Here is a 25817-nt window from a genome sequence, read left to right on the forward strand (position 1 = left end):
GACATGAGCCCTGCATAAAAGACAACTGGGAAATGCAAAATGTAAAGCACTGAGGATGGCCTGTTCCTGAGCACACCCTCATAGCCAAAGTAGTTCTCCTATTTACTGATTCCAGACAACTGCATTCCATTTGCAGAGGATTCATTCAACTCAGGCTCCTGCAGTGCTGTGGCTTCAAGCAGAGCTGTGTTAGAGAACAACCACACACTCAGGTTCACAGCTGTTCCCAGGGGCTGGCAGAGCTGTGTGTGTGTACATGGGAAGTGCCATCGCTGCCAGCACACCCAGGGGATCATACCCACACAGGCAGAAACTGCAGTGCAGAAACACCCTTTGAAACAGAGCTTTTCTCTTATTGGGAATGCCAATTTGGGGGAATAGCTTGGAAATCTGTGTTTCCTCTCCATTTTGCTTTGTCTCCAGTGATTCTGTAAAGCTCCTCAGTCTCCCTGTTGTGTTGATTGGTTGTGCACTAGGGGATGATGCAGTAATGGGCTATTTAACATTTCCTATTCTTTTCATTTCTGTATGTTTTTAATTGCCAAAGGAAACTTTTCCTGAGCACTGCTGTAAACACTGTCCTTTTGCTAAATCAAAGCAGTCACATTATACTGAGGTTTCTTCACAGGGAGCAGAGAGTCAGAGTTTGGTCCAACACAAACAAGAAGTACTTTGATCTAAAAACAGTCCCAACCTACCAACAACAAGCAGTAGTGGCTTACAAGTGAAATAAAGTGTTTCAGGATTGAAATCCTGACCTGGGGGTGCAGGGAACCAATAGCATCTTCTGAAACAGCCTGAAACTAAAACAGATGAGAGGAAAAATGGGCACAACAAGTACAATAAGCTATAGGACTGCTTTAAAATTTAGATGTGAATGGTTGGCAAGTTTGGTCATTCCTGAGTGCCCCTTACAGCAAGTCTTTTGTCTGCCCCTCAAGTGTTTCATGCCTCATTTCCCACCCATCCAGCACAGTCTGCAAACAATCTGCAAAGACCAAGGTCTGTCCAACAGCAATGAAACCTTCCTAGACACCAGAGTAGCAGGGTAATCTCAGACACCCACACATCTTATCAGAGGCATCTTATCAGAGGCATCTTACCAGAGCACAGGAAGGTGGATGAGGTGGGTTCATTCATAGAATCACAGAATCATTTGGGTTGGCAAAGCCCTTGAAGCTGCTGCAGTCCCAGCCCTGCCCTCACCCTGCCCAGCCCAGCACTGACCCACAGCCTCAGCACCTCAGCCCCAGGGCTTTGGGATCCCTGCAGGGCTGGGCACTCCCCCAGCTCCCTGGGCAGCCTGGCACAGGGGCTGACACCCCTCTCAGGGAAACAGTTCTGCCTCAGCTCCAGCCTCAACCTCCCCTGGGGCAACTTGAGCCCCTTTCCTCTTGTCCTGTCACTATTTGGGAGCAGAGCCTGACCCCCAGCTCCCTGCAGCCTCCTGTCAGGGGGTGTCAGAGAGTGCTCCTGTCTCCCCTCAGGCTCCTCTTCTCCAGGCTCAACACCCCCATTCCCTCAGCCCCTCCCCAGCCCCTTGTGCTCCAGCCCCTTCCCCAGCTCTGTGCCCGGCTCTGGCCACGCTGCAGCCCCTCAGTGTCCCTGTGGCAGTGAGTGAGGGGCCCAGCACTGACACAGCCCTGGAGCTGCAGCCTCCCCAGGGCCCAGCACAGGGGACAGTCCCTGCCCTGCTCCTGCTGCCACCCCACTGCTGATCCCAGCCAGGCTGCCCTTTGCTTCTTGCCCCCCTGGGCACGCTGCTGGCTGCTGTTCAGCCGCTGGCACCAACCCCCCCAGGCCCTTTCCCTGCAGCAGTTTCCAGCCCCTCTGCCCCAGCCTGGAGCTGCCTGGGCTTGGGGTGGCCCAAGAGCAGGACCCAGCACTTGCCCTTGTTAAACCTCATCCCATTGCCCTCAGCCATTGCTCCAGCCTGGCCAGAGCCCTCTACAGACCCTTCCTGCCCTCAAGCTGATCTCTGCATCCACCCAGCTTCGTGTCATCTGCAAACTGACTGGGGGTGCGCTTCATCCTCTCATCTGAATCATTGATAAAGATGTTAAACAGAACCAGCACTGAGTCCTGGGGAACACCACTGGTGACTGGCCAAGAACTTGACCTGACTCCATCACCCAGCTCTGTCTGTGCCCAGCAGAGTGTGACCCCCCCAGCCCAGGGGCTCAGCATCACCCACCTGTGCTGTCCATGGCTGAGCTGAGGCTGCAGCACGGGGTGGGCACAGCGGCTGTGGGGTGTCTGCAGTGACGGGGCGAGCGTGGGGCTGCTCCTCACTCCACACAGGCATGGCCTTGGGTCCTGCACCTCACCTGCAAAACACAGGGCACAGGGCTCAGACTGGCAGTGGAGATCAGCATCAGCCTAAGCCCTGGGGAGGAACACAAAGGTACCGGGACACTGTGGGCACAGGATCCCGGGGTGGAGTGGGGCAGGGAGACAATGCCCTCAGTGTGAGCACAGCATTTCTCAGGGAATGTGCTTCACTGCAGAAAGCTTCAATTCAAAGCTGAACCTGTCTGAAAACTTGGCTTCCAAAGCTTCCTGCAGCAAGGAAGTCACCAGGGCTGAGCATCAGCAACACGGAGCAGGGCAGGGTCCAGAACCTCACCCTCTCCAGGATGCAAGAAGAAATTATCAGGTTTAGTCAAACTGGGTTTGAAATGCAACATCCAACCAGAAAAAATAAGAATAGAAGAAAGACCCCAAACTTCCATGAGATTCCCATGGCTGGTGTGCTGATTTGCAGCCAAGGATGCATCTGCTGTAACCAAGGAGTAAATGCAGCCTTGCACAGAGCATTCACAGGCAGCTCCTTTGCCCATGGAGGCTGCTCCCAGCTGAGCTGCAAGGGCAGCTTTTGAGACACATTAGTGAGCCAGGTTGGTTTATACCAGATAGTCCAACCTATGCACCTCTGGCAAGGAGAATGCCAGCCCCTGTCCTGGCAACAGCACTGCCCTGGGCAGAGTCTGACTGTGAGGGATGAAGCCTGTCACTTCCAGGAGGGATTCCTTGAACACCACCTAGAAGCCATGTGTCACTGCAGGGACACAACCACCATCTGAAGCTCAATGACACACTTAGAGATACTGATTTAGATGTGTGGGACTGCAGGCACACACCACAGAGACCCCAGTGTGGGAGACGCACCTACTGGCACCCAGAAAGCTGGGGTGTTGCAGACCCCTATCCCTGCACCGGGCTGTTTCTTGGTCTGTGAGACAGGATCAGTCCCCAACACCCACCTGGGGTGCCTCTGCCTGCCAGGCTGTTCCCAGGACACAGCAGCTATAAATCCCCTGGGAAACCAGAGATAACATGCTAGGATGTGATGCTGTGATGCTGGGACCATTCCTCCCCTGGAGCAGATGGAGAGGGATGTTCCTGCATCCTCTGCTTGTAGGGACAAGCCCCTTCCTGCCAGTCTCCCCTTTGCCATCGCCACCCCTTCTGGTCACAGACCATGGGGATAAAGACCCTGGTTACAGCCCCCTCTGCATTTTGTGCCCACCCAGCCCTGACATGCTGTGAGTCAGCCAAGGAGCCCCCATGCCCATGGCTTTCTCTCAGGCACAGAGAGGTGTCTGAGCTGCACTGCAGCCCCTTCTCACCCAGGGATCCAGGACAGCCAGGTCCTCTCTCCCAGGCTTGCACTGCCGGCCTGGTGCCTCATGCAGGGACCCTCTCAGCCAAGGGGACTTCACTGAGTGTCTGGGACCGGACCCTCAGCATTAACTGTGCCACATCACACATCCCAGAGCAGCAGCCAGGCTGCTGCTGACAGCAAGGGTCTGCACAGTCCCTGAGGAAAGGGAGCACATCAGAGTGCTGCCCAGTCCTGACCAGACAGCGCTCCCTGCCTACTCCATCTCTCCCGAAGCCCCTGACTGCTGGTGAAAGCAGGGTGATGTCTCGTTTCCAGGGGATGGACTGCACTAGTCCTGCTGCCTGGTGACTAACTCAGCCCCTTCACCTGCTCCACTCCCTTGAAGGCTGGGGACAGGAGCCCCCACCCCAGCCTGGCCCTGCACCATCCCCACTGCGAGCAGGAGCGGAGGGGCCATGCAAGGAAGGACCCCCTCCCAGACCTGCTCCGCTCACGCCTGCACTCACCTTCCCTTGCATCCTTCTGGAGTCACAGCTCCTTCTGGGCCACAGGACCATCCCAGCAGGCACATTATGAGGAGGAGGAGGAGGTGAAGGATGAGGCACAGCCGAAGGGATCAGGCTGGAGCCTGAGGAGCAGACGGCAAAGCGACAGTTCCCACTCAGCACGGCCCAGGACGGCTCCTGCTGCGCCGAGCTCACCGGTCACCACAGCCCTTGTAGCCACAAACAGGAAGGGCTCAGAGGCCCCAGCAGACACACACGAGCGTGGGGAGACGAGAGCCGAGGCGAGGGGAAATGTGATGGTGCGGGGGATAGAAGCCAGCCCTGCAAAAGGCAGGAACTGCTCAGCTCTCTGCTGCACACCCCTGAGGGCATCTCTGCTCGCTGTCCCCCTCCTCCCCTCTTGGATCTCTTCCCTTCCCTGCAGCAGACACAAGACACATTTCATCCCCTAACTGGTTATTTTGCTGTCTGCCAGCTCAGCAAGACCAGAGTCTTCTCTGCATTCATCCCACTTCTTTGCAGAGCTGCAGATCCCTGCTTCCTCTCTGCAAGCCTTAAAATACCCTGTGGCATCAGCTGTATTTCATTTCATTTTCAGAGAAAGAGATTTAAAGGAAGGCTGAGAAGGGAAGTCATGTTCCTCCCTTCAGCTTCCAGTAACTATGAAGTTTTCTGTGAAAAAGCCTTACTGACTCAAAAGCCACCTCTGCCCAGAGTTTGGGGTAGTTATGGAACCATCTGCTTATGCTCTTCTAAATGAAGAACTTTGCAGTGAAAGCAGCTCACCCCAGGAACTGGCAGATAAGACCATGGTGTAAAGGGCTCTGCAGCCTCATCCTCCTTTACAAACTACTAGGGGTGCTGGAGAGAGTGTGAGTAGGACAGGGCTGAGCATCAGGTGCTGAGCACCTCATAAACGCAGCCCCAGTGCCCCTTCCCTGCAGGGCAGCAGCTGATGGGGACCCAGAGGTGCTCCTTGGTGATAAGGGCTCTGTTTTGGTTGAACCAGTACAAGCTGAAGTGCAGTTTCACATAGAGGTGAGTTTCACTGGAGATGAGGTCCTCTGGTTTGCCTCCCTCCTCACCTTTCCATCCTCACAGTGCTCACCTCCTGGAAGCACCTTCCTCCTGAGCAGTTCCCCATTTGTGTGTTCTGGCCCAAGCCTGCAGGACCTTCCTCAGGGCTGTCCCCTCCCTGGTGCTCACAGTCAGAGGGCAGGGGTGGCTTCTGTGAAAAGCTGCTGGAAGCTTCCCTTCTATATGTCAGGGCCAGGGCCAGCCAGCTCTGAGATGGATCCACTGCTGGTCAAGCTTGAGCCAGTTAGTGATGGAGGGAACAACTCTGGACTGACAGACTGGAAATGGGGAAGAAGTTACTGCACAGAAGCAAAACTGCAGCAAAAGAATGGAGTGAGAATGTGAGAGAAACATCTCTGCTGACAGTACAAAGAGTGGCCTCATCCTCTCCACACCCACCCTTTAGGGACTGATCAGCATTGATAAGGGCCCCTCTCAGCCCTCTGTTCTCCAGACTGAACAGCCCCAGGTCCTGCAGCCTTTCCTCAGAAGGAAGATGCTCCAGTCCCCTGATCATCTTGGTGTCCCTGCACTGGCCTCTCTCCAGCAGTTCCCTGTCCCTCTGGAGCTGGGGAGCTCAGCACTGGACACAGGACTCCAGATGAGGCCTCACCAGGGCAGAGCACAGGGAGAGCAGAACCTCCCTCGACCTGCTGCCCACACTCTTCTTGATACCCCCAGGCTGCCATTGGCTTCTTGCCCACGAGGGCAGGTTGCTGGCTCATATTTAATCACTAAATCACTAAAACCCAGAGCAACTAGGCTAGATGAAACATGTGAGACACAGATTGAGCAACACAGAAGCATCTGAAGCCATGAAAGAAAACCTTTGGTGTCAGAGGTGGGTTAGCAGGCGTCCTGCCTCAGCTCCCCAGCACACCCAGGCACCCAGCACACCCAGGCACCCAGCACACCCAGGCACCCAGCACACCTCAGCTAGGGCTCCAAATACCTTTTGCTGGAGCTGTGCTGCCCATGGGCACCCCGGGGCAGCTCCTCCCTTACCTCCCCCAGCACCCAGGGCAGTGACACAGCCAGGCAAGCACAGCCCATGGTGTGTGCACACTCACTTTCCCCAGGTTATATTTAGTCCCTCTCCAAAGGCAGCTTCTCCCCGCCTTCTGCAGCCCTGTATTTAGTTACAAACTCACTACCCGGGTAGGGCTGAGGTTTCCTGTGGTTGTTTATCAGCCCCACTACAGATGCTCACAATGAAGAACACTCACACTGCAGAGGAACTGTGGAAAGCTGTTCCCCTCCCCACACTCCTCCTCCCTTCTCTCCCCCATCCCACCCCCAGCTTGCACCCCGGCCCAGCTCTCCCCACTCCTGCAGCAGACACCCCAGCTGGCTCCCGTCATACAAATACCAGCAGCAGCAGTGAGGGAGAGTCCTGGAGGGAGAGGCAGCGAGTGCTTGGCTGCAGGGAAGACACAGGAGCACGTGGACTCGCTGTTTCATCAGATGACAGATGTCCTGTGCAGCCCCCCAGAGCCTGCCACCCCTTCGTGCTGCCCTCCCCCTTCTCCCTGCGGTTCCTTTTGAGTGAGATGGGTTGTGAAAGTAGCACAGTTGGCTTTGTCTAACGTTACAGAGCTGCGGGGCAGCTGCCCAGCTCTTCCCATCGAGCTCTGGCGAAAGCTGCTGGAGCACAACCCTCAGACAGGAGCCAAAGGGACACTCCTGCACTGCTGGGGTTGAAGGGCTGCTTCTCAGAATCCCAGAATGGTGGGGGTGGGAAGGGCCCTGCAGAGCTCATCCAGCTCAACCCCTGCTCAAGCAGGTTCCCCTCCATCAGGGGCACAGCAACGTGTCCAGGTGGGGTTGGAAACCTCCTGGGAAGGAGCCTCCACACCCTCCCTGGGCAGCCTGGGCCAGTGGAGCTACCTGTGCTCCAGCCTGTGCCCATCACCCCTTGTCCTGGCACTGAACACCTTAAAAATGTGTTACCCCATCCTCCTGACACCCACCCTTTGGGTACTTACAAGTGTTGATGAGGTCCCCCCTTAGCTTCCTCAAACCAGCCTGAGGATCTCACACTGTATCCTCTGGGCTGCTCAAAACTGTAAAATCTGCAGCTGACAGCTCCCAAAGCGCTGTGCAAGCACTCATCTGGACCCAGTGGCATCACTGACACCAGGACAAACTGATGCTGCAGCAAAATCCCCTGGGGCAGTCTGTCAGAGGCAGAGCTGATGTCCCGTTTCCATCCCTCTGTTAAACCACCTCTGTCTGCCAGTGGAGCAGATGCAGTTTTTGTCTCCAATCCTGACCTCCAGCCCAGCTGAAGAGCTTGGGCAGGGAAAAGGGACACATGCAGCTTCCCAGCCTCCAGCTTTCCTTACTGTCCAGGCAATAGCAGCTCCAGGCTTCCTTGAGAACCTGAACCACAGTCAATGATAAACTGGGAGCAGAGTCTGCCTCTGTCTCACCTTACATCAGTCACCCCAGAGCAAGGTGTCTCAGTTAAAAGAAAAACTAACCAGAAATTTCGTTATGAAGGTCATAAACCACATCAAGATCACCTGCCCCACTCCTGGCCCTGTTTACTGGGGCAGGGGAGAGCTGTGGAGGTGGTGGGAGGACCACACACTGTGCTGAGCACCCACCTGGAGACCTCCTGGGCTGATTTTCAGTTTCATCTCACAACCTGACAGACCTTGTGGTTTCAGACAGCTCTGATATGAAACCAGATGCTCTGCCTCAGGCTCTCACTGCCAAGGAAACACATCTCCAGCTCAGACTCTGCTTGCCAGCAACACTTTGCTGCATCACTTCAAGCTGCCTGCTCTGGCAAGGCACATTACCTACAGACTCATGCCTGTGGAGGGAGAAGGTGAGAATGGCTCTAACAGCCATTGCAGTTGTATGTGGTTGTCCAAGTAGCAAGGACAGGGTCCTGCACTTGAGCCACCCCAAGCCCAGGCAGCTCCAGGCTGGGGCAGAAGGGCTGGAAACTGCTGCAGGGAAAGGGCCTGGGGGGTTGGTGCCAGCGGCTGAACAGGAGCCAGCAGCGTGCCCAGGGGGGCAAGAAGCAAAGGGCATCCTGGCTGGGATCAGCAGTGGGGTGGCAGCAGGAGCAGGGCAGGGATTGTCCCCTTGTGCTGGGCCCTGGGGAGGCTGCAGCTCCAGGGCTGTGTCAGTGCTGGGCCCCTCACTCACTGCCACAGGGACACTGAGGGGCTGCAGCGTGGCCAGAGCCGGGCACAGAGCTGGGGAAGGGGCTGGAGCAAAAGGGGCTGGGGAGGGGCTGAGGGAATGGGGGTGTTGAGCCTGGGGAAGAGGAGGCTGAGGGCAGACAGGAGCCCTCTCTGACACTCCCTGACAGGAGGCTGCAGGGAGCTGGGGGTCAGTCTCTGTGATACAAGAGGAAAGGGGCTGCAGTTGTCCCAGGGGAGGTTGAGGCTGGAGCTGGGGCAGAACTGTTTCCCTGAGAGGGGTGTGAGCCCCTGTGCCAGGCTGCCCAGGGAGCTGGGGCAGTGCCCAGCCCTGGAGGGATCCCAAAGCCCTGGGGCTGAGGTGCTGAGGCTGTGGGTCAGTGCTGGGCTGGGCAGGGTGAGGGCAGGGCTGGGACTGCAGCAGCTTAAAGCTGTGTTTTCCAACTGAAACGCTTGTGTGGCTGCATCACTCAGTGCTGAAACACTTCCACAGCTGGCACTGCAATGGACATTCATCTTCCCATCAGGACTGAACGAGCCTCGAAGCCCTTTGCCACAGCTGGCCTGGAAGCTGGGTGGTTTCCTGGACACTAACGACTCTTTGGAGACTTCCTTGCCAACGTCACATTTCATTCTTCCAAAGGAAAGAAACGAGTTTTCAGGAAGCATCAGCTGTTTACATTTAGCATCTCTTTCCATCCTCAGAGCAGGCTTTGGAAAAAGCAACCAGAGGGGAAAAATAAGGACGTTGTGAATACTGCTGCCAGGTTTGCTCAGGCAAACAGCCCAGGCCAAGTGCTTGTGCACCTGAGAGGGAAAGCAAGCAGGCAGAGCTCAGGCCTCCCACATGTGGCCAGGCTGGGAGAGCCCAGGCAGGGAGCTGCTGCTCTTGTGAGGTGGAGGGAGCTGTGGGATGGCACAGCTGCTCCCTGCCTCCATGCAGTCCCTGAGTAATACCTCCCTTGGACTGTACCTCCACCAGCACAGCTAATTCCTTACCCCTCACATCCTCAGATCCTTTTGGCAGCAAATCCTTTACTCCTCACAAGGAAAGGCAGGGTTTAAATGGCAGTTTTGAGGTGTCCAGCATCTCATGCAGCTCCCATGGGACTGCAGGCAGATGTGCCCAGGCAGGAGTTCATGAACACATGGTGACCAGGATATTGCTGTGCTCTTGGCCTTTCTTTGGCAGTGGGGAACAAACACAAAGTGCAAAGAGAAGTGGATTGGCAAGGAATGGAGAAGCATAGAAAGTTGCACCAGGAGACAAGATCTTGTTACGTGTTACTGGGGCAAGGACAGAAACCAGTAGCACTATGAGCACCTCCCAGTAATGCCAGCCTAGAATGAAGTCACACAGAGACTGGCAAGCAAAACCCATCCCAGCACAGATCCCTCACAACAGCAGCTTCTGTGGAGAGCTCCTGCACAAACCACGCTTGATGGACAGTGCTGGCTTCAAGGCATGTCACACCTCGAAATAGAAAGACATGACTCAGCCAACACGGCATCTGCTTTCAGAACAGCCCTTCACACAGGCACAGCCCACAAAAGCAAGAAAGCAGCCAGGAAAACGACTCCCAAAAGCTCCCAGGTCTGGATAGGAGCTGCAATCAGCATCAGGAAGGCTGCACACAACCACAGGGAGAGTCCTCTTGGGTCAGCTCTTTCCCAAGCACTTGGAGCAGAGGAGCTCTCACACCCTGTGGAAACCAGAGCCCCTCTCTGTCAAATCCCCACGGAGACTGGGCACACGGGATGCTGAGGAGGGGGATGCTGCTGCCACCTCCCAGCAGCTGCAAATCCACACAAAGGTGACTGACAGAAGGCGGTTGTGGCCCTGCCACAGCAGCAGCCCTGCCCACCCCAGAAGGTGGTGAGGAGGTAGGAAGCCAGCACATGCCAGTGAGACACAGGGCAACTGCTGACAGAGGGGCCACAGATGGGGTTTACATCAAAGTCCCAGTCACCAGCAGAGTGAGACTGTGGCCAACACACGCTGGACTGCTCTGAGAAAGCATTGACAAAGCTCCCAGAGGGAAACTGTCTGAACACAAAAGAGAACACAGACACCAGTCCAATGGGGATGTACAAGTCAGTGTCTCACACGGAGGAGCAGGGGCCAGTTGCCTCCCCCACAGCCCAGCCATGAAGCAGAGATTGGTTTAGCTTTGTAGTAAAAAAAGAAAGCACTGTTTGTGTCATACAACAACCTGAGCACATTGAACTCCACTAGAACCATCGCTAGATGCCCTGTGCCACCCTGCCCGGTGCCAAGAAGTCTTCTCCTCTCCTCTGTCTGACGGGGCCAAACAGTCAGGAACATGGGGTTATCCCAGAATGATGGGATAGGCAACAGCCAGTGAGGCCTTATAGCTCTGTCTCCTTAGGAAACAGGACTAGAAGCACCAGAACACATGGCAAGCTGTTTTGGGGCACAAACACCACCACGGCTGATGTTCACAGCAGCCCTCCAACAGTTGATGCCAGGACAGCCCTGTGGCCTTGGCATTCTGGGAGAGGCTGCGAGGCAGAGCTGTGGCAAAGGCCAGTGGCTGCTGCAAGCAGCAAGCCCAGGCTCTGAGGACTCAAGTTATTTCCTCAGGTCGAGCTCATGTTGGAGAGAAAGCTGTGCAGTTTAAACAGTGTCGTGTGACAGAACAGTCTGGCCATGTATTTCACCAGACTGACCCATGGCTTCTTTCCTTGCAGCTGCAGGACACACCTGTGGATGTTCTGTGGGACCTGAGCTGTGAAGGCTGAATTACACAATCCCAGCATGGTGGGGGTAGGAAGGGCCCTGCAGAGCTCATCCAGCCCCTGCTCCAGCAGGTTCCCTCCATCAGGGGCACAGCAACGTGTCCAGGTGGGGTTGGAAACCTCCTGAGAAGGAGCCTCCACACCCTCCCTGGGCAGCCTGGGCCAGGGCTCCCCCACCTCAGCACCAAAGGACTTGCTCCTTGGGATCAAGGGGAATTAATGTCTTATGGATTTGGGCCATGCACAGAGGAACTCAGAAACCAGTTTGGAGAGCCTTGGGAGCCACATCCTCACTCCACAACCAAAGCACCAAACAAGTACAGGCCTACAATTTTGTATGACACTCAGAGGTGATAAATCAGCCCTGGAAGCCCAGAGGAATTTGTTCCTGTGTTCAGGCTTAGTCAAGAGACAGACAGAAAAACGGCTGCTAAGTTGCAATAACCACTGAGAGATCTACCACGGAGCGCAGCAGCATCGCAGGGCCGGTGTGCTGGCTCTGCTCAGTGCCTCTGCTGCACACAGGGGACACAGAGCAAACTGTTAGGGCACAGATGGGAGGAGAACTAAAACCTGCCTGTTGCACAGAGTTGGCTCATCTACATTTTTCAAAGCCCAAACACTTGCCTTTTTGTTTTCTTTCTGGACAGGGCTCTGCTCTCTCCTCCTTATCGTCACTACCATCGCTGCTTATTGCCACGTCCCTCCTGCAGCTCTCAGGGCCCCCAGGGACAGACGGGCCCTGGGCCAAGGGGATGGTAAGCTTAGCAGCCACAGGACTGCAGCAGCAGCCAGCGCTGGGCACGCAGCGGCTCTGGCACTGGGCTCCGTCCCTTGCAGCCGGGAGCTGTGTCACACTGAGCAGCGCGGGTAAGAGCCAGCTGAAGCTGCCCCTCATCACTTATGTAATTCACTGAGCTGCAAGCAGTCAGCCTGGGCAGGGGATGTGTGTGCAGGGAGCAGCTGAGGTCCTGAGGTCCTTCTGTTGCTACCAGAGTAGCAACAGCAGCACAGCTACCTGCGACCTCTCGGTGGGAGCAGCAGTGGAATCTCCACAGCTCCTCCCTGGGATGGCTCCAGGGCAAACCTGGGTATCCCACAGTGGCAGAGGCTCACACAAATATTCCCTTTCTGCAGAGAAGCAGCAGGTTCCTTTCTTCCAGCACCATCAATGACCCCCTCCCCTAATGCACTCTGAGAAAGGAAAACCAAACTGACTCTGTAAAAAGCTTTCCAGGGTCTTTCATCCACGGGGGTGCAGGTCTGGTGCACACATTGCCAGCCTCTAAGACACAAAGCCCTCCCCAGAAAAAGTGCAGCCTGCAGAGTGCATGTCCCCCATGGAAAAGAAGAAGAGAGGAGAGGAGAGAAGACAGGGTGAGCACTGCATTTCCCCACGCACAGACCCAGGAGCAACGCGCCCTCAAGGACTCTACCTGCTTCTTCAGGGCAGGCAGTGGGGAGCCTGGTGAGTCACACGTGCACCCAAGGTCCTGGGCAGCACTGTGGGGCAGAGCAGAGCCCTGGGGCAGTCATCACAGGGTTTGCTGTGCTCTGCTCTGGCTGGCGAGGAGGTCGGCGGGTGCTGGGCAAGCTCCGGGGCGGCTGCCGGGCTCTGCAGGACGCTTCAAGGGCTGCACAGCAAAAAGGGAAGCACTGGGGTTATTTCGAGACGACTTCCTCTTTGATCGAGTGCCTCAAGGAGAAAGCTGTCCTGGCCTGGCCTCAGCCTGCAGGAGCAGCGAGAGGGGGCTCAGCCCTGCCCTGCCTCTGATCCCCAGAAACCAGCCGTGCAGGTCAGGCTCCTCCAGGACAAGCCCTGTGGCTGGCACAGCCTCTGCTGTTCCCCCTGGTCACCTCACACTCTGGCAACTTGTGGCTTCCCAGGCAGAGACAGCCTGAGGCTGCACACCCAGCACCTCAAAATAAACAGTGTTGCTACGAGAGACAAGGAGGAGTCTGTCCAAGGAGACACTGTTCCACCTCCCTGCCCCAAGCACAGAGTCCTGTGCCTCTGCCAGCGTCTCCTGCCCCGGAGCATCTCCCACACATCTGCTTTTGCTCAGTGCCAGCTCCTGAGCAGAATCTGCCTGCTTGCTGCCAGGGCAGGGAATGCCCAGCCTCTTCTGGAACACGTTCATGTGCTGACAGAGGTGTTGGCTGCACGTTGGTCGGAGCAGGTCTGGCTGAGCTCAGCAGGGCATCACGTTGTCATCACTCGTGACTCGGTGTCAGGAGTGCAGCTCCTGCCATGAGCCCAAACGGGGCCTTAGGTGAGGCTGTTCAGGGCTGATCGGGTCTATCAGTGCCCTGACACTCAAGGTAGGGCTGAGACCCATTTACACATTGGCATAAGCCCATGTTGGCACACAGAGGGATGCATGGACCCAGCCCAAATCAGGAGATAAGTGTTGATCTCTGTGGGATGTGGGTGCAGGGCTGGGATGACCCCACTAGCTCCATCAGCTAGTGTGGAATAAGTCCATGTGGAATAAGTCCATGTGCCCCACACTTCCCTGTACAAAGTGCTGGGGAAAGCTGAACAGCCAGCCAGCAACAGCCACAACCAGGGCTCTCCCCACTGATGGCCACGGCCTCCTTGGCTCAGCTCACCCAGCAGGGCTGGAGGCATTGAGCTGTTCTGGGGTCAGTGGGTGGGGGGAATAAAGCACTTACAGAGGGAGCGTGAGAACTGCAGCTCATACTGTATCATTTCCCATCTTCTCTTACATGAGAAAAAGCGTTAGGTAAAGTTACATACCTGGGCCTCAAACTTAAAAATAACCTACTTCCTTCCTGACTGGGAGAGAAAGGCAGGAGGAGGCAGTTGAATGGGCTGACAGAGGTACTTACATTCAATTCCCACTGGTGTCACTGGTGCCAAGTGGCTGCACTGAGCAGCATCCCCTTCCCCCAGCCCCAGCAGCCGTCCTGCGGGCAGGAAGGCTCCGGGGAAGCAGCAGCAGCAGCACACAACAGCAGATGATAACATCCTCCCTTCCTCTGTCTTGTTTTCATTCACATTTGCTCCCATTCATGAAGGACACGTGCCCCGGCACAGAACCGCCCCTGCACAGCCCTGTGCCTGTGGCAGCTACACGTGGCATCCTGTTTGCAAAAGCTTTGGCCCTGCTGGCAGCAGAATCCACTTCTTCAATGTGTCTGGGTTAAAGTTCTGGGCAACACTGTTTGATGGTTTATCAGAGAGAGGCCAGTGCAGGGCTGCTGAGGTGTTGAGGGGATGGAACGTGTGTGTGAGGAGGAAAGGCTGTGGGACCTGCTCAACCAGAAGAGGAGGCTCGCAGAGGACTTCATCAACACCTAAAAATACCTAGAGAAGGGATATCAAGAGGATGGGGCCAGTGTTTGTTGTGTGGTGGCCAGTGCCAGGACAAGGGGTCACAGGCACAGGCTGGAGCACACAAAGCTCCAGTGGCACAGGAGGAGCAAGTCCTTTGGTGCTGAGGTGAGGGAGCCCTGGCCCAGGCTGCCCAGGGAGGGTGTGGAGGCTCCTTCTCAGGAGGTTTCCAACCCCAGCTGGACACGTTGCTGTGCCCCTGATGGAGGGAACCTGCTGTAGCAGAGGCTGGGGCTGGAGCAGCTCTGCAGGGCTCTTCCAGCCCCCACCATGCTGGGATTCTGTCCCATACCTAACCATTGGTCCTGATACTGTGCTGCATCCATCCTTCCTCAGCAGGAGTTACCCTGTGTGCAGAAGCTCCAGCCACAGGCAGGATCCACTGTTTCCCATGCAAATACCAGAGGAAAGTGAGCTCACCAGTTCACATGAGAGCCCGAGCCTCACACAGTTGCACAAGAGGGGAAAAGGGTGACACTGGGGCAGCCCTCTGTCAGATGTGCTGCTGCTTTGACAATGCTTCAAGGCCACCATCTCCCACTTGCTGTGGGATGTTTTCACTTCCCACCTCTCAGCTGGCCACTGCAGACCCCAAACCTTCACATTCCCTCTTACTAGAACTGGACTCTCTCGCAGTGCACAGCCACAGGAGGGTTCCAGTGAGCTTCCTTGGACAGTTCCTGTAGCACACACACAGCACCTCCCTCATTGCTACTGGCTTTGGGATATCAACTCCAAATCCATTTAGCCAAAGAGCCCTTCTCCTAAAGACTTTCCCCTCTCTCCTGCCCTTTCTATGCACATCATCTCTAGTCGTAGCAGCAGATGGATTTCAGCACCAGCCCTCCTCCAAGGGCAGGGTGTTGTTCTCTTGGGGTTACAGATGTCTGGGGAGGAAGGGGTTGGTCCTAGGTGTTTTCTGTAAGGAGCTGCCAGTGAGCAGCTGAAATGCTAGCCACAGACACACAGCTGCTCCTCTCCCTGAGAACAGGATGGACAATTGTCAAATCACCCCAGATGCCATCACACTGCTGCCAATCTGTGCTGGCAACAGGAGGAGGAACGCCAGGTATGACCCTGCTCAAAATGAGGCATCAGACAGAAGACCAAGAAAAATATAAGGAAAGAAGCTAAATAAAGTAGAGAAAGAAGCTCTTGTGTGGCCAGCAGCATGGAGCAGGCACCAACCAGCTCTGTGTCCCTGCAAACACTGTCCTCTGTGATTTACAGGGATTGCAGGATGACCATGGGGCTGTGCCTGCAACACTTGTGTGCATGAGTGTGACACACAACAGTTTTGAACTGGGCTGAATCTCCCTCACACAGAAACCTATCTCACAAGAGAGACCTCTCTCACCTGAAGCATTAATTCAGGAGAGGATTTTGGCAGCTGCTCCACACCCCACAAGTGCAGAAAGGCTCCTGTCAAAGGGGAGCTCTCAACACCTCTCCCCCTGCCCTGGTTTCTATTCATGGATGCTCTAGTTTTCCTTGGTTTAATTCTCACCCAATCCCAGAAGGGTGGGGGTTGGAAGGGACCTCCAGAGCTCAGCCAGTGCACATAGTGATGGACCTTATCAACGCTTATAAAGAGTGGAAGTTAGGAAGATGGAGCCAGTGTTTGTTGTGTGGTGGCCAGGACAAGGGGTCACAGGCACAGGCTGGAGCACACAAAGCTCCAGTGGCACAGGAGGAGCAAGTCCTTTGGTGCTGAGGTGAGGGAGCCCTGGCCCAGGCTGCCCAGGGAGGGTGTGGAGGCTCCTTCTCAGGAGGTTTCCAACCCCAGCTGGACACGTTGCTGAGCCCCTGATGGAGGAACCTGCTGTAGCAGGGGCTGGGGCTGGATGAGCTCTGCAGGGCCCTGCACACCCTCACCATTCTGTGACCTTTGTTGGGCCTTTGTTCTGCTGGAAGAGCTGTTGGGATGCTGAGGGGCACAGGCAGTCTCTGAGCTGCTGCATCCCACCTGCATGTCACAGGGCAGACTTTATCAATATAAAGAGGAGCAGCACTGGCATGAAACAACCAGGCTCACCCTCTTCCCTCTGAAAACTATCAAGTGATGGACAACATGGCTTCTGAGAGGAGACATCATGTTTAGACTCAACTGGAGAAGGCTGATGACAGGCAATGTTGCAGGATAGACTGGGTTAGAGTGGGAGCAGAGATGGTCATCCTGCCTTGGGCACACACCGAGGTGTGTCCAGCCCTGCCCTGTGATTCTCCAAAGGAGCAGACCTTGGGATTAAGCAACAACCAGCCTGACACAGCAGGTTGGAAGCATTTCAACAGCCCTGCTTGTCCATCCTGAAAAACAAGTGTAGAAACAGCTTCTGCACTCAACTTATCAGCTCCATGAGCAGGGCAGAGTGCCTGTGAATGAAAAGAGCTGCTTCGTGTCGTGTGCTACGGCTGGCAGAGGCCAGCTCAGGGGTTTGATCTCATTCCAAAGCTGTCACCTTGGTACCCATGGCAGAGACAGACATTCTGGGAAGAAGATGCTGAGAGGTGTGAGCAACAGGCAGCAGAAGCCTACAGCCCTTGGCACAGGCACATGGGGCACTCAAGAATTCGGACAAAAAGCAACCTGTTACCTTTTGAAGCAGCTGATGCATTCCTGGGCAACTGGGACTCTGACAGCAGGAGTGCCCTGCTCAGTTCACTGAGCACCTTTCCTACAGGTGCCTCAGGAGTTTCCTCCTCACCAGAGGGTAACCAAGGGTCTTCCATTGCCTGCACTGCTGGGAGGCTGCATCGATATCAGGGGTGTAATTGCAGCTCCAAGGATGGTGGGAGCTGGCCTCTGGGTGGGATGAAAAGATAAAGCTCATTGGTTTCTTCTCACAGAATCCCCAAATGGTGGGGGTTGGAAAGGCCCTGCAGAGCTGAGCTGAGGGAGCCCTGGCCCAGGCTGCCCAGGGAGGGTGTGGAGGCTCCTTCTCAGGAGGTTTCCAACCCCACCTGGACACGTTGCTGTGCCCCTGATGGAGGAACCTGCTTGAGCAGGGGCTGGATGAGCTCTACAGGGCCCTTCCCACCCCACCACGCTGGGATTCTGGGATTTTGAGCTGGTTTAGGAACACAGGCTCACACTGCACACAGATGTCTCCTTTTTTTAGTGTGTGGCACTATTTTATGTGCTAAAAAGAAATGTGCAGTGTGTCATTTCTGTTACAGCACATGTATGCACACACACACACAGATGATTCAGTGACAGATGCATGGAGATAAGCAGGTGGATGGATAAACAGAGTGATGTGCCTTTCCTGGCATGGCTGTATGCAACAAGGGGCATTCAGAGGCCTTAAATGACTAACAGACAACTCAGCCATGCAAACCCAAGCCCCACAGCTTGCAGATTTACAGGCACCAGTCATACTGGGAGAGTCCAGAAAACATCTCTCACTATCTTAAACCATTTCTAATCACATTCTAATAGTGAGAAACACAGACATCACAGCCTCCTCGAGCCATGTTTCACAGTCACTGATCAACAGCCACCACCTACACCCACTCTTCCCATCAGCAGGGACTTATGGGCTGCAGCCACCCATCCTGGGCCCTTCTCCACGGGACCACCAGGCTCCAGATCAATGTTCACAGGGTTGCTGAGAGCTAAATCTGTGGAGAGAGGGATGGAGGGCAACATAGGACCAGTCTGCAGCTCCATCCTGCAATGGGCATGCTCCATGTCATGGGGGAAGGAGCTTCACTGCTCAACCCAGCCACCATGGCCAAGCTGGGGGAGGAGGGGACAGGGGGACCTGTAGCCCAGTCACAAGATCTGTCCCAGGTGCATGAGGCAAGTTGCTCTTTATCAATGGCTTCCAGGAAACAGAAGAGTCGAGACACATTCAAAGCCAGATGTCTCCATCCTTGCTTGTACCCAGCCCAGGCTACAGGCCCCACTTTTCCTCACCACAGCATCCTTCTTTGGGCAGTTTCCAATCAGGATAGATGCCTTTCCTGCTCTTCCTTCAGCAAGTAAGCAAAGAAAGCATCATGAACATCAGCATCCCCCATGACTTGTAAGGTGTCAGCCTTCTTCCCCCTTCCCAGTCTGAGTATTCCCTGGCCTGTGGGACTGTCAGTCCTGACAGTTTTGGTTACACAGGAGTTTGAGTCACATGTGAAAGTACAGATAGTTCCTCATGAGGGGAAGGGCTTGGCTTCTAACTAAAGATTAGCACATATTTCCTTTCGTGCTGGCTGTCAAGTCAAACCCAGGAGGAATCTCAGCTATCATCCCATCTCACCCCTGCCCAGATTGTTGTTGTGGGTTCCAGTGTGTCACATCTCAGAAGAACCACATGCCTCTCAGCCACCCCAGGCTGCAGCAGGAAGGGGTTCAGATGGTGGGCTGTAGCACGCAAAGACATGAGACACTGAACTTAGGCCTTTCCTTTCTCACTTGGTCAGTTTCCAGGGACTGGCTGCAGAGTGCTGCATCCATCACCACAGCTGGAGCTACTCCACTGCATCCTGGACCTGGGGCACTATTAAAACCAGACACCAAACAGCAGCAAAAAGTTAATCAATGGCTTTGGGATTACAGTTCACCTGAGTATCTGGGCAGGAAAACCCTTGATGAGCTAAACGTTCTTCAAGGAGCCTCTCACAAGAGCAGTTTAACCTGGATCACAGTAGATAGTGAGTCAACAGAGGGATCAACCATCACAAAACCACACACTGCTGCCCAGGGAAAGCACTGACCATTGAGTCACAGAGTCATTTTGGTTTGAAAGCCCTTGAAGCTGCTGCAGCCCCAGCCCTGCCCTCACCCTGCCCAGCCCAGCACTGACCCACAGCCCTCAGCACCTCAGCCCCAGGGCTTTGGGATCCCTGCAGGGCTGGGCACTGCCCCAGCTCCCTGGGCAGCCTGGCACAGGGGCTGACACCCCTGTTCTTCCCCATCGCTGATCCAAACCTCCCCTGGGGCTACTTGAGCCTGTTTCCTCAGGGATTCATTTTAACCTGTGAGTCCTGGTGCCTGCAGACAGTGCAGAGGGACCCCCCCAGGGAGATGTGGCAGAACCTGCTGTCACCTAAGATCTCCCAGTGTAGCAGTGTGTGGAGGACACAGGTCCTGGGTACCCTGAGAGATCCTCCCCAAGCCACTGGTTATGGTGGCAGCACTGCAACCTGCAGTTCATAGATGTCTCCTGGAAAGTCTCTGCAACCACCAGTGCCTGGGCAAGGCCAACTGAGCCAATGTCCATCTCATCACCACTGGAAATGCTGTTTGCATACTCTCCCCAGTCCCAGCCACACCAGGCCCAGACCTCCTCATGAGCTCAAGCAGATTCCTAAGCCAGCAGGAGACTGAGTCAACAAGTGAAATCACTTTGTCCATGGGGTCATTAGACAGGAGACCTGATACAAGATGGGATGCATCCAAAAGCAGGACTAGTGAGGACAGATAGCATTTGACTGGCTGAGTCACCCTGCTTGAGGTCTTCCCTGTGGAGGGAAACACCGCTAAAGACAGTTTTACCCTGGCCCATTGCTGGCCAGAATGTTTTATGCAGTCAAACCAACACCAAGGTTGTCTTTGAGAGGAGGAAACACCACAACACATTTTTCATGCTTGAGTTTTTGGATGTGTTTTCTCTGTCTGCAGTCCCTTGGCCCATGCAGCTCCTGCTCTGAGTGCTGCAGGGGAGGTGCCCATGGAGGGGAAAGGGAGGCAAATACTGTAAGAAGGTGAGCTGGGCACTGAAAAGGCCACCACATCCCTCACACAGTCATCTGTCTGCACCCACTGGCACAGGCAAACAGGACATAGGACGTGTGTTGCATCCAAACTGATAACCAGGCAACTTCACATCATTAGCACAATGGTACTGGTCTGGAGTGAATTTGCCCTGATAGGAAAGCCCTGTTGCTCAGGCAGGCACAGGGAGCTTGTTGACTTTTAATCAAGCACAAGTCAGATAGGGTTGGTGGAGCAACACACATTGCCAGGAAAGAGGAACCACTGCCTGCAGCCCAGAAATGCTCCACTGGTGCAGCTTTGCTCTCATTAGCCCTGAGCAAAGGCCAGCCTCAGGACAAAAGGGGTCAGATGCCCTTTTTAGCCACAAGTGCTGGCCAAAACCTGTCCAAAATTAGCAACATTCACAGACGTTTCCCATCTTTTCTGTTTTCTAAGTGCGTGGAAGAGCAGCTAAAGCATGCACGTGGGAAACAGCCCGACCTCCCAGCACAGACACCTGCAGCCACCACAGGGAACCAGGGCAGGGAATCTGGCACAAGGGATTACCTGCATTTTCTTCTGCTATTCCCTTTTCTTCTGAAAGCACCACATTAATGGCAGGTGTCTCAATAACGCCCCCTCCAGGCCAGGCAGATCCAGTCCTTGGCAGAGGTTGAATTTGGATGTTGTGTTGTGGCTCCATTGCCCTGTCACCAACCCACGAGGGAGGTGAGCCAACCTTGGGGCTCCCTCCCAGCCCTGAGCAGGACCTGAGCCATCCCCAGCCAGGCTGCCCTTGGCCTTCTTGCCCCCCTGGGCACGCTGCTGGCTCCTGTTCAGCCGCTGGCACCAACCCCCCAGGCCCTTTCTCTCCAGCAGTTTCCAGCCCCTCTGCCCCAGCCTGGAGCTGCCTGGCCTTGGTGAGGCACAAGTGCAGGACCCAGCACTTGCCCTTGTTAAACCTCATCCCCCTGGCTTTGGCACATCAAGACTTCCAAGAGCATTCCAAGAGATTTCCAAGTCAGTAATACCCCAATACCTGGCTGATGTGTGAGAAGCTGCTGACCCCCAGCAGTCTCCCTCCATCCCAGAGCTCTGCTGTGCCCCCCAGGGCTGGACTTTGCCCCTGGTCCCCAGGCTGGCAGGTGCCCAGCTCTCAGCTCAACTCACATTTCTCAGCAAAGGCCAAGGAGCTTCCTGGAAGGGAAGGGCACAGAGAGATCTCACTTTGCATAAACAAGCTCTGGTGGCTTTTTTCCCCTTCCTTAATCCAGCATGAAATCAGTTTTGGATTCACATCAAAACCTGCTTTTCATTCCCAGAAGCAGCTCCATTGACCTCTGCAGGTCTCCACGTTGTACCCTCTGGGGCCACACATGAACACAGGGACTTGATGAGCCTTTTCCTGCTCTCTGGTCAGCCCACCCTGCCCAGGACCCAGGTGCTCTCTCCTCATGGAGACACCAAGCCTCCTCCCATGCCTCAGCAATCACTTGACCCAAACGCTGTATTTTTCCTTGAAATAAATCAACATTTAATATCTTACAATTACTTTAAAAGTTCTTTGAACGGTATTTTACAGATCAGCACAAGACATGGCACCATTGGGTGAGGCTGCACATATGTACAAGATGACCTGAAAGAACCTCAGGCTTCTTTTTCCATCAGGTCAAAACCGTAGCCAGGATGAGGAGCCCCTAGAGTTTGTGCTTGTTTTGCTCTGTGAGATGGAATCTCTTCTCTAGTATTTCTGTAAGGCCAGCTGAAACCAGAGAGGTGTCTGTCACTAACAGTGGCAGGGATATATTTAGCCAGGATGCCAAACAGCAATGTTTTGACAGGATAAGGTGCTATTTTAAAGTATCAAACAGAAATAACAGCCGTCACGTTTTGGATCCGTTCGAGAAGAGGCACACAAACCTGCTCAGGGAATGAAAAGCCAGTGTGAAAAGTCAGAATGAAAAGTTCTGTCCACTGGCAGAAGTTCTTCCAAGTGCACAGGAAAAGCTCTTAAAATCTCCTTCTGATCCCTTGAGCCTATTGGACTTGAAATACTGATGTGCAGCGGTGACCTTGGTGTGTGCTCCCATATTGCCCCACAGGCTCTGTGACAGGAGGCAGCCCACCACCACCTCCAGAATCCTGGTGTCTCTACCAAGTCTGAGCTGCCAGCAAGGGACAGACTCTGCTTCATGCACGTTGGAAAAGAAGGGTGCTCCTGGAGTCAGGGAGCAGCCAGGGAAGGTGGGTCCTTGCTGGGAATCCAAGCTGGCTTTGCATCGTGGTAGAGCCAGAGCACTTGCTTATGTTTAAGTGATGCTTTGCCCAGCATGAGGGACTTGGAGGCCACATGGCAACACCATCCTTGGTGTGGTTTATTCAAGTAGAAGGATGAAGCAGAGAGGTCTCAGAAGGATGTTCCTGTCTCGTTTTTGCTCATCTCTGTCCACTGGCAGAAGGTGCATCCAGAGCTGCCAAGGACACCAAAGAGGCAGCACCTTCTTGAGCCAAGATGCTCACCCCTGGGCCTGGAACTAAGCTGTGTCCAAACAACAGAGGCAGTGGGAACAGAGAGCAGCCAGCAGCCAGTGAGGCCAGCACTGGAGTCCATGGCACAGGAGGGATCCCCCAAACACTTCCAGGGGGATGTGGAGGAATCCATCAGACCTGACCCACACTCCCCCAAGGCAGCTGAAGCCCCCAGGGACTCTCTCCCTTTTCCTGGCCAGTTTAACCTCAAAGGTCACTGCTGCTGCCCCACTGGCCCTTGGGGACAGAGCCCAGCCTTGTTCTAACCAGTGCTCAGAGCTGAGCAGGTCCTATTTTCTGGAGGACCAAGGGACCCACAATGAACTGATCACACTGTGGCTGAGCCCTACAGCCTCCTAGCAGTATCAGGAATCCCTTCCAGATGCTTCCAGGGAGCACACATCCTCAGCATGAAGATCCTTTAAGCCTGCAGCAGGCAGCACTCTCTTCTGCCTGCTGTTATTAGTGCAATCACCAAAAACTACTGAGAAACAGCTTGAGGGCCATGAAACCAGGCAAGGCTTTTCCAGTCTCATTGTATTCCTCATCAGGTCAGAGTACCTCTAAATACCCCCAAATATTGCACCTTTCTGTACCTACAGCCTTGCAGAGAGAAGGAAGAGGGTGGAAAGCCTTTTTGCAGGGGAGGGGAAATCTCAAATCCTGTCATTGCTTGTAAATGTCACTAGTGTTTTTGCTGCTGAGGCCTCCTCCAGCAGATCTGCCTCTTGAGATGAGCTTCAGGCAATCCCAGTGGCTTCCCCAGGACTTCCCTCCCTTGTCTGAGCCTGAGCATGGTTCCTGCATGGTTCCATATTTCCAGCAACTACTGAGGATTCAGCCTCTGGGATGTTTCTAGTGCACAGGACACAAGAAGATGGGCTGAGCAGGGAGCAAATCTCCTGGGTGAACTCATGAGGTGCTGCAGAAACTGGAAGCTCATGTCCTGCAGGTCCTGGGTTTACAGTCAATCTGTGACAAGCTGCCCATGCCCTGATATGGCCTATTGCATTCAACTCCTGGGAACACAAGCAGCAGTCTACAGCCTGTGCTGGGGTCTCCCTGGGCCTCAGCTGGGTTGCTCTGCTCTGTGCTGCTCCTCTGTGAGACACCCAACCTTCATAATTTACCAGAAAGCTTGAGAAAGCCTCTCCCCATCCCTAAAGAACTGTCCTGAGCATCACCTGTTAAGGGTTAAATCCCCTCAGGGCATTGGTTGAGTGACCTGCAGCTCCATGTGCATTGAAGGCCACATCCCACCATTCAACCAAGGACATTAATTTCCCTAACTGTCCCCCCACAAGCTCACCCCAGATGACACTGTCCCTGCAGTCACTGTCAAATACAGCCCCAGCACTATCTGCTGGCAGGAAAGTATCCCTGTCCTTGCCTTGCTCTGTCAGCCCAGGTGCTGGCAGTCTGCTGAACCAGGTGGAGATCTCAAGGAAAACACTTTCCCCCATTACTGAGGAACCCTGAGAGATACCAGAGCACAACACTAATGTTGCCATTTCCCAAGGGTGGGCTAAGCCCAGGCCAAGAGCTGCTCAGCCACCACAGTAATGCTTCAGCAGCAGGACATCTTGGACAAGAAGAGATGGGTCTCCAGCCCAAAGGGCACAGTCACCTTTGTTTTCTTGAGCCTGTCTTGGTGTTGGATAGGAGCCTGTTCTGAGAGAACACTATGGCAGTGCTCCACTGAAAGTGGCAATGGGTAAACACAGGATAGAATGAAACTCAGAGGGGTCCTGAGGAGGCAAAGAGGAACTTCTCAGTGCAAAGAGATCACTGTCCCGGGGTTTGTAGCACACTGAGATCTCACACCTGCAGGGAACAAAAAGAAACCAAGACATAAGAAAGGCTGAGAATCACAGGCCTGAGGTGCAACAGAAACACCAGCAAGCAAGCAGGAATCTGTTCAGTCTTTAACAAGACTGAAGTTTAAGTGCTGAGAGCTCAGCTGCCTCAGACAGGAGCCTGGAGCAGAGGCATCCCTGAAGAGCAAACTCTGAAACTCACTGGGGAAAATCTGAACTTGAGCATCCCTCAAGCTTTGGGCAGAGAGAACAGCTCCTTTTCCATTCTGTGCATTGAAGTCTCCCACTAGCCCCCTGAGCTGCACAACAAACAAATCAAACACTTCTATTTAGGGTTATATAAGAAATAAGATACAGAATCTTCTTCCACTGAAGGAAGCACAACCTGGCAGCATTAAAATACCTGCCTGGTTTTAAAACCCACAGATCACCTCTGTGTTCATGGAATCAGGCTGTCTGCAGGGAGTTTCCAAATTCCATCCCCTGGGGTGCTCTGGGGACATGATGGATGGATGAACAGTCAGATGAACAATTCTTGCTCTGCCCCAGACTCTCCCATGAAGATCATGGGTTCCTTCTGCAAGGAGTATGCCAAAGGTGGTGGAGAACTCAAATGAGCTTTAGAAGCTGAAGGTTCTGCTCCCATGCTGAGTGCTCTCCAAACACCTCATTTACATTGCACAGCTCTCCTCTGGCTTATGACTGGTCTTGCTGGAAGAGCTGTCTTTAGAGTAGAACAGCTGACTGGGGACCACCCTTTCAACTGTGGCAGTCATGAAGATAAACTGCTGCTGCTGACCCAAGCAGGACCATCCATCCCACCTGAGCTCAGCTGCACTGAGAGCTCGGAGCTTTGTCACCCAGCCTGGGCATCTGGCATAGATCCAGCATGGTGCTCAGGACCTCACTGCCCCAGTGACCAAGGACATCTGCTCAGATGAGTGCTCACACCCAGGATGCACCACCCCAGGTGAACATGGCAGTTCCTACCTGGTTACACTCTGCAGGATCTTCTGCTCATCCTGGTCCAAGCACACGGCGAAGGAGGACTGGACACCAATAATCTGGACCTTGTCCACTTTTATCTGGGACACACTGATCTGCTGATAGGAAAAGAGCCTGAGTGAGGGAGCTGCCAGGTTCAGCACCTCTCCCTGTGCAGGGAAGGGTTCAGCATCACCAAGGTAGTTGTAGTGGCCAATAGATCTCCCAAGGAGCTACCCCCTCCTACCCTGCTTCCCCCCATCTGAGCCAGGCTGCTTTCCTGTTACCAAATGCCAAAGCACCTTGAT

General features: G+C 54.5%; 2 protein-coding genes across 9 annotated transcripts in view; both read right to left on the minus strand.

Moving 5' to 3' along the window:
• PIK3R6 (phosphoinositide-3-kinase regulatory subunit 6) overlaps window positions 1–12685 on the minus strand; it is a 34842-nt gene extending 22157 nt beyond the window's left edge. The window contains exons 1-2 of one of the 2 annotated variants that reach the window (XM_062010774.1): window positions 12563–12685; window positions 2195–2327 (exon numbers count right to left, since the gene is read on the minus strand). In XM_062010774.1, coding sequence (XP_061866758.1) covers window positions 2195–2207 — 13 coding nt within the window. In that variant the 5' untranslated portion in view covers window positions 2208–2327; window positions 12563–12685. Of the gene's footprint in view, window positions 1–2194; window positions 2328–4131; window positions 4179–12562 lie in introns of those variants that run through there. The other variant, XM_062010775.1, reaches the window with a different exon arrangement.
• A 9004-nt stretch (window positions 12686–21689) lies between these two features.
• Window positions 21690–25817, minus strand: part of PIK3R5 (phosphoinositide-3-kinase regulatory subunit 5) — a 68528-nt gene continuing 64400 nt past the window's right edge. For 4 of the 7 annotated variants that reach the window (XM_062011101.1, XM_062011097.1, XM_062011098.1 and 1 more), the window contains 2 exons: window positions 25516–25628; window positions 21690–24532 (listed from right to left, as the gene is read on the minus strand). In XM_062011101.1, coding sequence (XP_061867085.1) covers window positions 24391–24532; window positions 25516–25628 — 255 coding nt within the window. In that variant the 3' untranslated portion in view covers window positions 21690–24390. The remainder of the gene's footprint in view (window positions 24533–25515; window positions 25629–25817) is intronic. The other 3 variants (XM_062011099.1, XM_062011103.1, XM_062011102.1) reach the window with 3 other exon arrangements.

This window comes from Colius striatus, chromosome 18 (genome assembly GCF_028858725.1).
Source record: "Colius striatus isolate bColStr4 chromosome 18, bColStr4.1.hap1, whole genome shotgun sequence".
Taxonomy (NCBI): Eukaryota; Metazoa; Chordata; class Aves; order Coliiformes; family Coliidae; genus Colius; species Colius striatus.